Source organism: Hyaloscypha bicolor (assembly GCF_002865645.1).
Source record: "Hyaloscypha bicolor E unplaced genomic scaffold K444scaffold_118, whole genome shotgun sequence".
NCBI lineage: Eukaryota > Fungi > Ascomycota > Leotiomycetes > Helotiales > Hyaloscyphaceae > Hyaloscypha > Hyaloscypha bicolor.
The window spans coordinates 1,806,658-1,821,655 of record NW_020194620.1 but is presented as its reverse complement, the minus strand read 5'-3'; the positions used below and the strand labels follow the sequence as shown (position 1 = coordinate 1,821,655).

The 14,998-nt window shown below is 49.9% G+C and overlaps 2 protein-coding genes across 2 annotated transcripts; one reads left to right on the top strand and one right to left on the bottom strand.

Annotated features, from left to right (window-relative positions):
• Positions 1-4,392: 4,392 nt before the first annotated feature.
• On the bottom strand, positions 4,393-6,268 carry K444DRAFT_535782 (uncharacterized protein; the record flags this gene model as incomplete). Its single annotated transcript, XM_024875320.1, has 3 exons — positions 4,393-4,493; positions 4,565-5,538; positions 5,598-6,268. 3 exons carry the CDS (start codon positions 6,266-6,268, stop codon positions 4,393-4,395), a joined length of 1,746 nt encoding a protein of 581 aa, XP_024733477.1.
• Positions 6,269-6,525: 257 nt separating this feature from the next.
• Positions 6,526-7,200, top strand: K444DRAFT_632965 (uncharacterized protein; the record flags this gene model as incomplete). The annotated part of the gene is made up of 1 exon (XM_024883539.1): positions 6,526-7,200. One exon carries the CDS (start codon positions 6,526-6,528, stop codon positions 7,198-7,200), a length of 675 nt encoding a protein of 224 aa, XP_024733476.1.
• Between the last annotated feature and the right edge of the window lie 7,798 nt (positions 7,201-14,998).

Here is a 14,998-nt window from a genome sequence, read left to right as displayed (position 1 = left end):
ACTGAGCTCGAACGAAAAGTCAACGTGTTTAAAGTGCACATCGCACTCTTTCTATGCATTCAGTTGTTCAATATCTCATCAAATCACTATGCAGTTCCAAAGCAGACTCCATTTTCTCTCTTTACCCTCATCACCAGCTTGGTTGTACCTGGGCAGGCCCGGACAGCGATAGCGCTCCCCCTTCGCCGACGGCACAAGGTTTTGTAAAGCCATAAGCCTCATCCCAATGCCATTCAACCGAATTAAGCCCCCTTTCATAGCATAATATCCCGGGAATTCGGACATCGTCTCGTACAAATGTTCTGTTGTGGAAGAGTACGCTATCCTCTCTGATGCAACAGCGTGTATACCCAAACACAAGCCATTCCTCGCCAACCTCCTATCGCTCTTCTCTTAAAGGGGGCTGGGCCGTCGATAAACAGTGATTGAGTTGTTATCGCTCTTTCCCCCTACCCCTGCCACCACCACCTTCCATTAAGACGAAGCATTGCGACTCCCCCACAATCCAGAACTTCCCCGCTAATTTCCCACCTGTTTCTTCTCGAGACCCCTCTCGCTTCTCTTCTTCTCTTCATCAGAATTTCAACCACCTTCACCCCCGTCCTCATGCTGCAGATCATAAACAGCCTCGCCCCCTCAAAATTCAAATACTCAGTCATGCTCCCTTCCCATACTTCCCTCCGTCCCTGCGAGGTAAAGAGCCTAATTCGAGCGACAAGGTTTACATAAGTAATAAGCTCGCGCTATGGAGACTTCTACTAGTCCCTGCACTGAAATTGCGAGGTGGGCGATGGTTTCTACTCATTGGTGGACGCTTGGCTTTTGTTTTTCTAAATGATCTTTGACGAGACTTTGTTGTCACTCGACCTCCTTTCTCTTCTCCTGCGACCAAACATCATCGATAATAGACAGTATGTCTTCCATTTCACAAATCTTGCTATAGATATAGATGTCCAAGCTAGCCAGGCCTCTATCAATTCTATACATGTGCCTTCGTATCAGTCTGCCAAAGTTACTAGTCCTAATCCACCCATACTTCTGCGGGTTTTATGCAGCCGGGAGTCCTCCCATCAGTATTTGCCGAAGTTGCTGGCTTCCAACCCTGCGATACTTCTCTCGAACTTGACCGGCAACTCGGGATTCGACTTCCCAGTCTGCCAAATATTTTCAAAAGCGTTGCTAAGTTTCAAAGTTTTGTTGGCTCTGGAAATGACGATGAATGTTCTGGTGGTCAGGCTAGGAGTACACGAAAGTATGGACGCGGTGATGTTGATAGCAAGGTATTTTTTATTTCTAGAGTCTTTGCTTTAACAATTCGAACCCTGCTTACCGGTCGAGAGGAGCCTGCGTTGAAGCACAAACAGAATCAAAAATCATCTCAACCTTATAGTGATCCGATTATCTCCCGTAGCTCTCGTTCACCAAGAGCTTGATGAGCATAACCAAGGAGTGGCGAGGACACAGAAGGTAATGATGCTCTTGAAGGAGGTGGGGCTGAGAACGAACGCAATCATATGGGCAAGTGGAGTAAACGGCTGAATCGAATGAAAGTATTCATGGCCACGTTCCACAAACATGTAATGTAAGTTGCCGAACCTCAATCAGGCCTCAGAAGTAGGTAGCTGACGTATGTCTTGGTAGGATATCTGTAGCTCGTTTAGCAAAGCCAATTACTATTGACCCCAGCTGCGTGCCGTGGACCGTTAGCGGGTGAGCGACAGCTTCTACACAATCCAATGCACAGAATTTCATGCCTCGGGATTTCAAACATGGCAGTTCGACCTAAAGAAGTTACAGAGGACTCCATATCAATTGAAAGATTTGGTTCATCACCCATTTTGCTGGGGTGGTTATGGACCTCCAGTTGACAATTTGCCAGAGGCCAAGAAGCTTGTCACCTCTAAAGGTACCGCCAACTATTCCGAGTTGATAAGGTCATCCCATTGGCAATCATCCGATCTGACGCCTTCGAAAGCACTCGGTCGACATTCAACAAGCCGTGGTTGGCAGTAAACCTCGTCGCAGATTATCTTGCTGGATTCTGCGATCTCCTACTTATGATCTATCTTTGGAGGCTTACAGGCAGGACACTCCAGCAAGAGCAACGACCGAAGCTGAGGGGGACAGTGGAGTAAAATGATCACATCAAGAAACAGAAAAAGCATCCGTGACTTGCGAGGACACCCTCGTTTGGTAATTCCAATGCGAAAGTCCACGCAAGACGGCAATGTCCGGGGAAGGGGGATTGGCCTTCTCAAACTTTGACAGGAGGTTATGTTACTAGCGGCCACTTGTTTAACTCTCTATAAAAGGGGCTGTTCGAAAGGGAGTCAATGAAGCTCGCTTCCTCCTGTTTAAATCTGGTAAGCTAGACTATTTTCCAAAGCAGAAGTAGAGAGGACGAGACCGGCGCGCTTTCTAATTACCAGAATACCAAACTGTGATAACTTGCGCATTTCTCCTTGGAGCTTCGTTCAAGTAAGATCAGACTGGATAACCCATCTCTTGAATGTCCTTTAAATACACCTATGGAAGCTGTTTAAGATATGCACTTGCTGGAGTGCCTTCTTACCAAGTGGAGAGCCAAAAATGTGTATTCGACCTACCAGGTCCTCGAAACCTTCCCATTCAGTTAGCACCTACCAGCTCTGCACCTCATCGGCCATGGACGGAATCCTCTTTCCTACCTAACAGCCCGTTCCGTCCCGTCACCAAGTCTGCACGTACCAAGCTTTAACTGACTCAAACAACTCCAAACAACTCCAACTAGCTCCTCCAATTCTACCGGGCTCTTCAAATATCAGCCACTCTCCCGTCACCCCTCCACCTTCTACACTTCACTCGAACCGAACCACGAGCCCTGCTTCCTTCAGTTTATCCCAACTTCACGCTTCCTCCAACTTTTCCTCGCAACTTCCTCCCCCAAGGGAATGGAACTTGTAGATAGAGATAAGCAGAGGGAGCCCAGAAGTTCTGTTGCACATCAGCATATTTCCTGCCTCGCAAAGCAGGTACAAAAGGCCTGAAGTGGATCAAACTGGCATGGGATTCAAGTGATTACTGGAACTCCACAATACAAGCACCGCTGGAAACGACCACTCACAGACTAAGATGACTAAACAAGGTATAAGGATCCGTTCAAAAACAGGCTTTCAGAAAGTGTATAAACGCACTTACTAGCAAAGTAATGCAGCCAGACACAACCTTACCGAGCATAAAAGCGGTGACTTTTAACTAGCTCCCTCCTTCCCTATTGTGATAACACCCCAATATCTACCGGTATTTCCTTCCCTCCTACTTTCTACTAACTAACTAGGTCCCTGTATCCCAGAAAGGCAAATGCTGCCGGGCCCCGGCGCGGTCTGGGCCCCGTAGATTCCTCGTTGGCGCACCCCCCTTCCTGCGTCCCTGCACTGCCATCCTTCCGAGTCCGCCCTCTCGGAAATTCCCGGCTTGCCTCAATACACCCAACACAACAACACCTGCAAAAACCCTCAGGATCCCCAATCACAACCTCGGAAACCACACATGCTATCCATCTACCCATCGGTGGGCCGAGACAGCTCGGCTCGGTCGTGGGCTTGCATGCGAGTTTGTGAGATTTACCCGTGCCGTATGTAGGCAGCTTGAAGAGGATTGAGGGGGAAAGGCATGGCAAGGCATGGCAAGGCATGGCAAGGCAAGCCGCTCAGTTAGGCAGAGTGGTGTGGTAAGTGTAGGTTTTCTGATGCGGGGAGATGCTGTGGACCTGAGGTGCGAAATACGAGGGCGGTTTGTGGCATCTAAGTGGTATCCAGGCTGATGGCGGCGTATGCCGTGCTCCTGTGATTGCGGGGTTGGCAGGCGCCTCAAGAAGTAGATCATCAAGACTACTGAAATGCAGATATGTGTCTGAATCATTAAGCAAGCACATTATTGGAGAGCAGGGTTTGAAGTGACGGCATTGGTCTATACACTTTTGTCGCCATCTGGGGTCTCTCAATCGAAGTACGTCTAAACGTGTACTGTCCCAAATCCAAGCACGATCCACCCAGTCCAGTCGTAAATTCATGGAGTCCTGCTTCACTCAGGGTAGACTTCGTGTCTAAACCCCATAGACAGTCCCATGATCCAGCGAGCAACTCGGCCATTTAAAAACCATTCCTAAACCCTTTCCTTTCCTGACTCTTTGCTTGAAAATTACACAATCCAGCCGCCAACCGAGCACGAAAATTGAAACCTGAACGCCAATCGCCCACTCCATTCCGAATATTGTCGGTATAATGCAAGAGGTCGCCTTATGTACTCCAGCCGTATATGCAATCCTTGGGATGATCGAGGCCGTTGATCTCGGTCCAAATGAAGATGATGAACATTGAGTCCTCCATACAGTAGCTCTGTTCCTCACAAAGGTTATCTTCCAGATCGCCAACCCACATTCCAGATAACATGTGCAATGTCCTTTGCTGTGTTTACAGTATCTGTGATCTTGCCGAAGAGGCCCTCACTAACAGCTGGCGGAGAGTCAGCAATTGCTCAATAAAGGTCTTTTCAGGAGACATGGGAAAGGGGCTTCTCTACCTACCATCGTCTTCATCTTCCTCATATGGCATGAACATCCCTGATGGAGTTCTTCTCATACCCGACGGTTCGCCTGTGAGGCTCGACGAGGATCCAGACGTGTGTATGCTCTGAAAACGCTCTTGAGTTACTGCCACACTGTCCTTGCGGTTATTGAACGCGCTTGGCGGTTGCCAGTCCATATCATCATCTTCCTCATCATCACCAAGAAGCATCCTCGTCGATTGTTTTGATGGTCTCAGGGTTTCCTGGGAAGGAGAAGGAGACAACTTGCTTCCATTCCAGAATCCATTGCTGTGCTTCATCGCCGTTTCCGGGGGTTCGGGGGTATCTGCTCTGTATTTTAATGTAGTTGACGGCAGCATTGCAATCGTCTTGCTCTCGGTACTGAAACTTTGACGAGGAGTTGTCCTCTTCTTATGGAGCGGAGGCAATTTCCGCTTCGAATTACTCCTCTTCATCATAATGCCTCCATCGTCAGAGTCGCTGTCGTCATAGCCGTGGACAGCATATGCCTCTGCCTCATCGTCGTCATCCCCCTTCATCTCCAATGCTATACACTGCTCTACCTGCTCGTTGAAATGGATGTGCTTCTTTTCTCCAGGAGATTGTAGCCCAGACGAAGAGATTGAAGAGAGCATGCTCGTGTTCTCTCGGCTCAGTCGTCTCGATGAGAGGGGATAAGTATAATCTGAAGTTGCTCGGCCCATAATTGGACGACCAAGTCCGCCATAGGCTTCGGATTGCTGTGCTTGTACGGCTGCAGCAGCTTGTTTGAGAAGTGATGATGACGACAGTGATCTTTGCAACATGATTTCTGACATGCTTCGCTTCTTCAAAATAGGCTTCTTGTTCAAAAAGGAATTTGACTTTGATATCCGGCTACTACTCGATGGCGAGGTAGAAGTTTGATGTAACGACTTACCGGATCCTGTCTGTAATGGGCCATAAAGCCAAGTGACATCGCAATCCTTGAGCCTGATAGATGTTAGCACCTTCCCAGCCAATGCTACCATTAGAATTTGTCCTGAACCCACCAATTGAGCGTCTCTGGAGACACAGTTCTCAACTTGTTTTTTGATTTTGCCCACGTCCGCCATGATGCATTCTCCAGCCGAGCACTATTATTGTACGCTTTTCGCTTCGAAACGATATGCTTCCATGAGTTCCAAATATCCTCTTCCTTCCAGTTGTGGGATAGGTAATCTACATGCCTGGAAGGTTGGTTTCTAACAGCGGTATCGTCTTCTGCGTGTTCAAATCGATCCGGAGACTCGGGTCGGGATACATTCGTCGAAGTGCTGTTTGAGGTTGGTGAAACGGTGTAGGAATCACCCGTACGAGGGCTTGGTGGCGGCTCCAGGTCTTCAACTTGTCCGTAATAACCAACGTCGTCGTAGGAAGGAAATACGATTTGATCCTCCTCGTCTTGGTCCTCGCAACTCGCGTCGAGCGAGAGGCTGCTGGCGGGAGTCGATGAAAACGACGGAGCTGTGGAGTCGGCGTGTAAGGTTCTTGGGGAGGATACCGCGGAAGAAGAAGTTGAATTGGGGGGGGAAGTTCGGGTGTTGAAAGCACTATGGCTCTGTGATCTTGACGGCGATTTCGAATATGACGGTTGTGCCACAAACTTGGGCTGGGAATGGGACCGTCGCAGTGGACCTGACGAGAAGTAGCTGTTCTCCTCAGAATTGAGCACTACGGCCATTCTGGTGGAAGGTATGAGGGAGTCGAAGGTGTCAGGCAGGCGCGAGATTTAAGGTCTCTGGGGACCGAGGTGCCAAGCTGCTTTCCTTCCTTCCTTCTATGTATGATACAACGACGTTGCTGGCCCAGATTCTCCTACACACACTCCTTCCCAGCGGTCGAATTCTCCTATCCGCTCTGTCATCAAGACAATTTCGAGGTATGAAAACGCGTGGAGTCGGGAGGGGCGACTGAGCGGTGACGGGGAAGACAAGGGCAATGCAATGCCTTGGAGTCCTCCACACGGATGCGAGTATTGGATTACACGGAAGTGGCAGATGCGAAGGTCGAGGTCGCCGCCGTGATCGAGAGCTGCGGGTGTTTGTGGGGGGGAGGAAGAGGAGGAGGGAGAGGAAAGGGAAAAGAGTCTCGACGCTTGGGAGGATTTGGTGGTATGCACCACATGGTTGGGGTTGCGGCGGGACTGGCGAATGGGCATCACTTGCGGGAGGCAAAGCCCCTCCAGCCGAGCCGATTTTCTCGACGGAGGGCAGAGCAGCTTCAGACCAGGACCCAGAATTTTACATCTGGGGATCGCGAAACTCTCGCCTATTATTCACTTCACTTGCTACATTTGTCTACGTAACATCTGCTGGCCGATCGGACGAACAACCCAATCTATGCTCGACCCGTATCGTTTCCATCTCGTCGTTGATTGTGTTCTGGCATTATTCGACGGACGGCTTTTCCATTCTTCCATCAGCAATCGCGGGGGGCCGGCCTGTATCAGCACCAGCAGCAACGTCCATGGCCACCGCCCTGGCCGAAGGCAAGCCGAGCCAGCTGGACTCGCACCGCATCTGCCAAATTGCGGAGAACGCCTGCCAAGACGGTTTGACTCTTGAGCGTCAAACGAGAGACGTTGTTGGGGGTGAGGCCACCTGCAGCCTCTGATTCGCACGCTGCGGCAACCTCACACGGTGCATATAAATGACACACGAATTATGAGGTCCAGGTATATTTCGCCATCGAAGAGGGCGCGAGCCTTGGAACTTGGAAGATGGCTTGGGACTCCACCGCCAGCTGCTCGAATCTCGATAGACCTGCAGAACTCGACGTCTCCCCATTGCTGCAGGCCTGCAGGCTGCTGTGCAGACTGCATGATGCTGCTGCGGTACAGTAGTGTCAGTCGAATGGGCCTTCCCTGCCCTCACTGCCCTCGCTGCCCTCGCTGCCCTCGCTGCCAGCATCATCCACCGGGGGGCAGGTCTGCAGTGCCGCAAACGAAGAAGATCACTCCTTCCAGCCTTCCAGGAATCCAGGCTGCATGGATGATGGATGGCGAGGGAATCCCCTCACAGTACGCAAGGCCCCTTCACTACCGAAACGGTCCCCACAAAAACTGCCCGCTACGACGGTCTGGCCAAAAAACTGTGTGGCGTCACCTTGGCCCAGCGATCTCACCCGAACAACCGAGTGTGGGGGTTGTCACACACAAACGCTCTCAAGCCACTTCTCCACGGCAGGTTTCACCGGGCCTCAGAAACCTGGGTCGGCCGTGGGGGCGCCTCACCACACGTTGGGTAATTCATCGAATCACGGTCCAACAATCAGCCTCATATTAAAATCGCTGTCGTTCTTGCTGTCGAAAAAGGAGCCTGAAGGAGCTCAGCGGTCTGAGCTTCGCAACACGTAATAACTTGCACCAAGCAAAACGGCGAGCGATTCTACGAGCCACAGTCCACGTTCACTGGGTACCGCACGTCACGGGCGAGCAAGGTTTTGGGACGGCTCAGACGCGAAAACTTTTCTCGAAGGCACCGCCGCCACAGCTGGTGCGTCGTCCGCCAACCATCTCTCAAGTGAAGGCCCAGCCTGGGGTGAGGGAATAAATTGCGCTGAGCTAGAACCAGATATCATAATTAGCAGATCTCGGAGACTTCCAAATCTCCTAGCTCTTGGAAATGACATCGAGCCAGCTGTCCTGGCAGCCTTGAGACGACAAGCGATAAACACAGGATGTACAGTAATTCTTATGTTGCACGGGGTACTGTTCCTGATGGCGCAATAATTTACTCACAAGCGTCTATCTCGCATGGCCCTTTTCCTTGGTCTTTCCCAAATTCAAATTCGAAATTTCATTTTCAATTGCTATTTTCGGCAGAGCAGAGTGGACACCGAGGCCAGCGTCCTGGCCCAATACTCGGCGCTTCTCTTCTACTCTTGCAGAAGCCATCATGCTACTGAGTGTCCCGAAATAGGATCGGGAAAGACAGCGGGCCTACGGGAGATTGGCGCGTCTCCAAGATTAGCTCTTCCTAATTGTGGTGTCCTAGGAAGTCATTCTATCCTGAGCAAGACTGTTCAATCTTTCTAGAAGGCAGGACGCTGTCATGCAACTCCGATCTATGTTAAGAGACAACTGGAAGACTAGTCCAACCTTTCTTCGAGAGCCGATGACACTACTTGAAGCCGGGTTGTTCCCTGGTGAACGAGGCCGATCGTGGGTCTGACCAATGCTTGTGTCCAAGGCTGTGTAGCCTTCTACAGATTAACAGACCTGTCTTTCGTGGATGTGCAGGTGTTTGGTTGGTTATGCTCTATGTACCGCGTTTCTGAACTGTTCTGCAGCTGTGAGCCTCGCTGGACTCCGCATCTCATGCCCGAATTAGTGCACGGCATCCACAACTGTTTTTGAGCTGTGAACTCTGTTGGAGGCACAATCTAGACCCAGTAAGAGAAATGATCGGCAGACACAATTCTCGATCTTGCCAACTTGGTAGATGTTAATGTTGACCGAGAATCATAGTTCACACCATTTATTGTGATGAGACGTCCGAAATTGGCCAGCCGCCAACTCTGAAGAAGGTTTATGTCTCTCTGTCTTTTCGAGGAGCCCTCTATGCTCTTCCGCTCGTTCAAACCGGGGGAAGATTTATTCTATGCCTAGGGGCGGCTAAGTGTGGATACCTTAATGATGCTACGTGTATGGAGACTCAGGTCTCTAGTGGAGAAGATTGAGAAGCTGAATCAACCATCTTGATAAGGTTCTCCACTTCTTTGACGCACAAAGAGCACTTATTGCAATCAATACCAATCGAAGGCGATGGAGGAAAGCTCCTTGAATCTCGTCCAGGGATGGAGGACTGTTGAGCGCAAGCCTCGAGCAGGCCCCTGGCCGACCCTATCAGAAATGCATAGCATCCTCAATTGGCTCTGAACAAATCGCCCCGGCTTGTTGAATGCCAACCCTGTCAGTCATCTTGGACTCTCGAGGTGAACTGCTCAGCTGCGATACTAGGATCCTTCTATCACGACAACTGACTGGATTCGGAGCCAGCTTCTTCCATATCAGTCAGGTTGCTGCGAGGCGTTATTGAAGGGCTCGGGATGTAACCTGACAAGCCTGAGGGGTTGCATAACAACAGTTGCAGGGTCAGCTATGGGAATTTGGGACTTTAGTACTTCTCGATACCTCAGATGCCTGCACGAGAGGCCTGCACAGGCTCCAGCCACAATTTACATTAGCCCCTTAGGATGCGGAACCGCTTCGGGGAAGCAGCTGCCGGCTTTCCCGCCAAATAAACCTGCTTTCGGAACCCTTGGAGGTTGTATTTGGGCTGCATGACACCACAAATAATTCAAATCAACGAAACCCCTTGGCGCTGCGGGAGTGGTGCTAGGCAGAAGAGGATTCTGGGCAGTGAGCAGCCACCACTTTCAAAGAAACCTCGCGATATCCCACCCCCACTTTTTCACACAACGTAATCGTTATTGGCAGAAGCCGTTGTGTACGGCCTTTCTTGCATACGCCAGGGCCTGGAGTATCCGGGGGGTTCTTATCGCTTATCGCTTTCCCTCGACAGTCAGATGACACCGGCAGCTGAAAGGCAGTCCAGCGTGGAATGGCCCTCGCATTGTTCTCTCAGCAGTCAGGCTGTAACCCGAGATAAGAAGCTGGTGTTGCAGTCAGGCTGCGGGATGTGCGACCCACCAAGTTGCCTTATCTACGAAGCCTTCTCTTCCAGGTCTTGCCAGCACCCAGCACTTAGCACTTAGCACTTAGCACTTAGCATCTAGCAGTGCAGCACTCAGCACTCAGCAATGTGCGGTTATTTTGATCCTGGAAGCCATATCATACCCTACCCTCACCCACCCTATTCTTTCTGCGCTGTCGCTCCAACGGACCACGGTTGCAGACCATGCTCTGCAAGGAAAGCTGCAGGCCAAGCCCCACCAAATGCCATCTCGTGTTTTCCACTGCCGCAGTGCCGGCATCAGGACTCAGGACTCATGAAAGCGTTTCCGCCAACCCACCGAACGATCGTGACTTTCCCTTGCGGCCTCAAAAATTCCCGAATGGCTATGCGGGGAGCTCCGACGATCTCCCGTGTACTTAGTAAATTGCGGGCTGTCTCCCTTGTTTGGAAGTACTAGGTACATCAAACGCACCGTGCGCTGCGGCTACAACCGGGCTGCCTCCACTCTCACCTATCGACGCCATATATGTGCGTTTCAACACTACTCTATCACATCCAATTGCTTCTGCACACATCAAGCAACGTGCTTCCACATCGAACAAATGCTGTGTTGCTGTTCATCCAGTGAAGAGCTCAACATCCCCACTTTACCCCTCTTCATCGAGAGATGATATCAGACCATCCCAGCATATACGGGGGCGCGGCCAAGCGACCAGATCGCCGGGCAGCCCGTTCGAAGTTCCCCTGTGGTCGGTTCAGCCCAAATATGACACGTCGAAATGGGCTTGCTAGAGGGGGGTACCGAGATGAAGATCTATTGATTGCTCGCAACGACATCTCTCTCGCGGGGCCGCTCCAAATGAAGGATTTTTACGAACAACATAATTGCATCGCTCGCTTCGTTCGTATCCACAGGGCCGACGCAACAGGAGATGGATCAAATCAGCCAATTCAACATCTTAGAGATGCGGATAAGAATTGGAAGGCCAAGCAATGGCAAGGTAGTCGACCTATCAGTGTCTCAAGTGGTTCAACGAGAGCAGCTCAGCTCCAGCCTTCGGGGAATAACACGGCACGAAAATTGGGTCGTATACGCGCCCTTCTCTTTCTGTCAATCGTTCTTGAGGATCTATCAGAGTTGTTTGCACATGCTTTGAAATTTTCAAGGAGGGGGTAGCTCCTGCACGACATTTCGTTTCGGGTACTGGCCTGGTTCCGGAGGGAACGGAGATCCACAATCGGCCAGGGTCGGGACGACATTTGATTGCCACGGCTCCATATGCCAGCTGGTAGGGAACTTCCTTCAGTTGCCGCCGCTAAATAGAAAAACTACATTCATTTATTCTCTATCAGTAGCCTTGCGTGCACGGGGGCAAAGAGCTTTTACCCGCCGTGTCAACGGCACGAGCCCGACGACAGCGGACCAGAAGGCTGTCCGTGTCCTAGCATTGTTGCAACTTGAATTGCATGTGAAAGTCTGTCTCTTCACCCCTGGAATGAGTGCTATTATATGTACGTAGGGTGTCATCCACCTCCTGTTTTGGAAAGTCCTTGCAGTGAGGCTTTTCCTGACCACGCCGCCGGACTGCCGCTTTGGGCAATCCGCAGATTTGTTGAAGGAGGGGGTAGTGGAGAATGAACTCGTAATAACTCGAGCTGCTCAACGAATGCGTTATGCTGAGCAACATTTTGTGTAGCTGAGGTCTGTCTTGGCTCAGGGGCGAATCTCGGTCACCGCGCCGTCAGCCCGTCTACTACGTTTCATCGATAATGACGAGGCGAAGTCATCCTGATTGCTTGACTTGCAATGATTTGGCTTGCAGATATTGACTCGAACTGCGTCTTCCCGTTGCAGCGGCCAACAACTTTATATGCATAAAGCTTTAGTCTATGATCGCCGGAAGGGTAATTCAATGGCATGGTACGAGTGTGTTCACTTGGACAGGATAGCATCTCCGCGGTCTCGGGCTATTCCCATGCGAGGTGGCAATTTCGGGTTATCATTTTTTTATTCTTCACTACATTCATCGTTCCATAATGTACCATGTACTCCAGTTCAGCAAAGGCAGTTGTGTAACAGTGCGCGATTATGATGCAAGTCTCAACTCAGAGCTGACAACTGAAGTCGCAGCTGGACTTCGATTGCGACTCCTCCTTTTACTCGTCCTTGGGCTATTGACAATTTCACCGAGCCCTTCCTTCCTTCCTTTTGGTTTTCTCTTCGTCGCCCCAAATTTCAATACCTTCGGTATCATTTCAGGCTGCATATACCAAGCCGTGAGATTGTGAAGTGCCTCATAACTCTTCAAGGTCGACATGGCCGTTTTAGAGTCACGATCGCTACTAGGTTATTCTCGAGTTTCATACGTCTTTACCGCTTGCTATTTCTTATTTCTATCTTCACAAGGTGCTCTTATGGTTGCTCGTGGTGGACGAAAAAAGCGCACTAATCAATGTCTCCAGCCAATGTTGAACATTGGGGGGAGACAGTATTCAAGTGGTCTAAAAGCTCGGGGACACTCGGAGGAAGTAGACTTTAAATGTGCCATTTATCGACGGCATACTCGAAGGGAAAGCACCTGGGATGGTCCAACTTGAATTGGGACATTGAAAATTTGGGGTCGCTTTTTTTTGTCCACCGCGAGGGTTGTCAAAATTGGTAGGTCTTCCTCTGACAGCTTTGCCCAAAAGCCCAACACCAGTGTTGTGGTGGCAATGCAAGACACATGTGCAAGCCTTGCTTTTTCCAGCCTCGAAGAACATCGGCTCAGCTGGGCGACAGCTCTTCTCACTAACAATTTCAATTCATCACGCAACTGTCATATAATACTTCGGTGAGCGTTTGCTATGTTCAAGATGGTGCCAGTAAAGCCAATAAGCCTCACGATCGGTATCGCGAGCCTCTTCAGCGCCTGCATCTTCCCTGACGTTCTTTGTCTGATGTCGAAGCCAATCGTCCTTGCCAGAAGTCCTGGCATCAGATAGGAAGCCATGGAAGTGTTTCGGCTACTTCAAAGCACCCCAGAGCCTCGCGGAGGACCTCAAGATCCTTCTTGTCAAGCTCGACATTGAGAAGACACGCCTACTTATCTGGGGCAATGCTTTCGGCATCCTCAAAATCGATGATTCGGAACGAGCGCCAGATATTCGAGATCCTACCAAGGTGGAAGTGATCATGAAATGTCTCGAGCATATTAAAGTGTTGCTTTTAGATACAGACAGACTGGAGAAGGGATATGGCCTCAAACCTTCCACACCTGTGGGAGAAACCGCGGCGCAGACGTCGACCCTTTGAGTCGAAATAGTATGAATATCTCCAGGACCTCCAATAAGCGCTTCTGGGATCGAAATGCTGCATCGTCCGGAAAGCACAGCCTTATCTCGAAAACTAAGTGGGCGATCCACAACAAGGGGAAATTCGAAGACCTGCAAGTCTGCTCGAAAGACTTCATCGATAGGCTGCACGATGTGGTACCTAGCAGGAAAGAGTCGCAGGATCAAATCATATGAGGCGATATTTGTTCGATTTTTGATCTATCAAAACTCCGCTTGGTACAGTCAGCTTACCCCGAAGCCAATTACCAGTCTTGATCCGACATGGCAAGCGTAGTCATCCAGGAATCTACAGCTAGAACCATTAACCGCCGAAATGTGGAAGAAGGATCACAGATATCTCGGGCCTCACGCAGGACGTCGAAGACCAACGTATAGAGTCTACTCCGATGCCTGGCATTGGTAAGACTTAATTTCAACCTTGAAGCATATCTCAACTAAAAAAACTCACAGACTTGATAAAAGCCGACCTATTGGCGGCGAGTTACGTCTATTTTGTACTCACAGCTCACAGGACCTTGTTTTATTTCACACTCAGCAATTCAGCACATTTTAAAGGAGTTAGCAAAGACGACCTTGACCGAGCCCACTGCATTCAGCTTCATCCCAGAGAGGTCGCCCTGGAATATTGCTAAAATTATGCAAATTTCCTTCAATGGCTGATCACGAATTTTCAGATGTCGAGCGAAGTTCTCACTCACTTCTAGGTCCGGGGAGCGATACCAGTCAAGGATTCATGGGTATACAAACTCGTGAACACGATCCCAGAAAGGGTCCAGTACCGCTCAGAGCCTCTTTGACGCCCTTAGACGGAAGGCAAAATCTAGACTTATATGTAGCACCCTTAGGCTCTCAATTGATGTTCTTGGGATCTTCGATGAAGAGACTTTGTTTGCGCATTCCTTGAAAGTTCAGTGAGCTGACGAGTGCTCTTCTCATGACGTACCTAGTGGGGTCACTGGAAGTTTTTCGAAACCAAAATTGTCTTTGTTCGTATTGCTGATCTTGTCTCCTTCTGTATGCAAGATAGGTGTTATGCATTCCGATGGGGGATTTTAAGTCAGCGTTTTCCCCCATCGAGGCCAAGTTCGTGATATTTTATGACTTTGCCACTCTTTCCGAGAATGTCAATTGAGGAACGTTCTTTCTGTGTTTGATCGAGATCACTGGCCATTGTATCGAAGTATTGATTTTTTTTAGCACTTCGAGTAGTTCTCGGCGTAGCGCATTCTCATTTCATGATACTAGAATAAACTGTTTCAACTCGGGTTTGTGACTAGGTAACGTACACGCTACGGTAAATCAGTTAAGTTTTAGAGCTGTCTTTTGAGGGGTTCTTGTAAAAGTGGTTGGGCCAGGAGCCAAGAAATGGTCTGAGATGTTGAAAGGGATCGTTATAAAGGCGCGCAAGCCCTCCCTTTGAAGAAAGAATTGCTCTT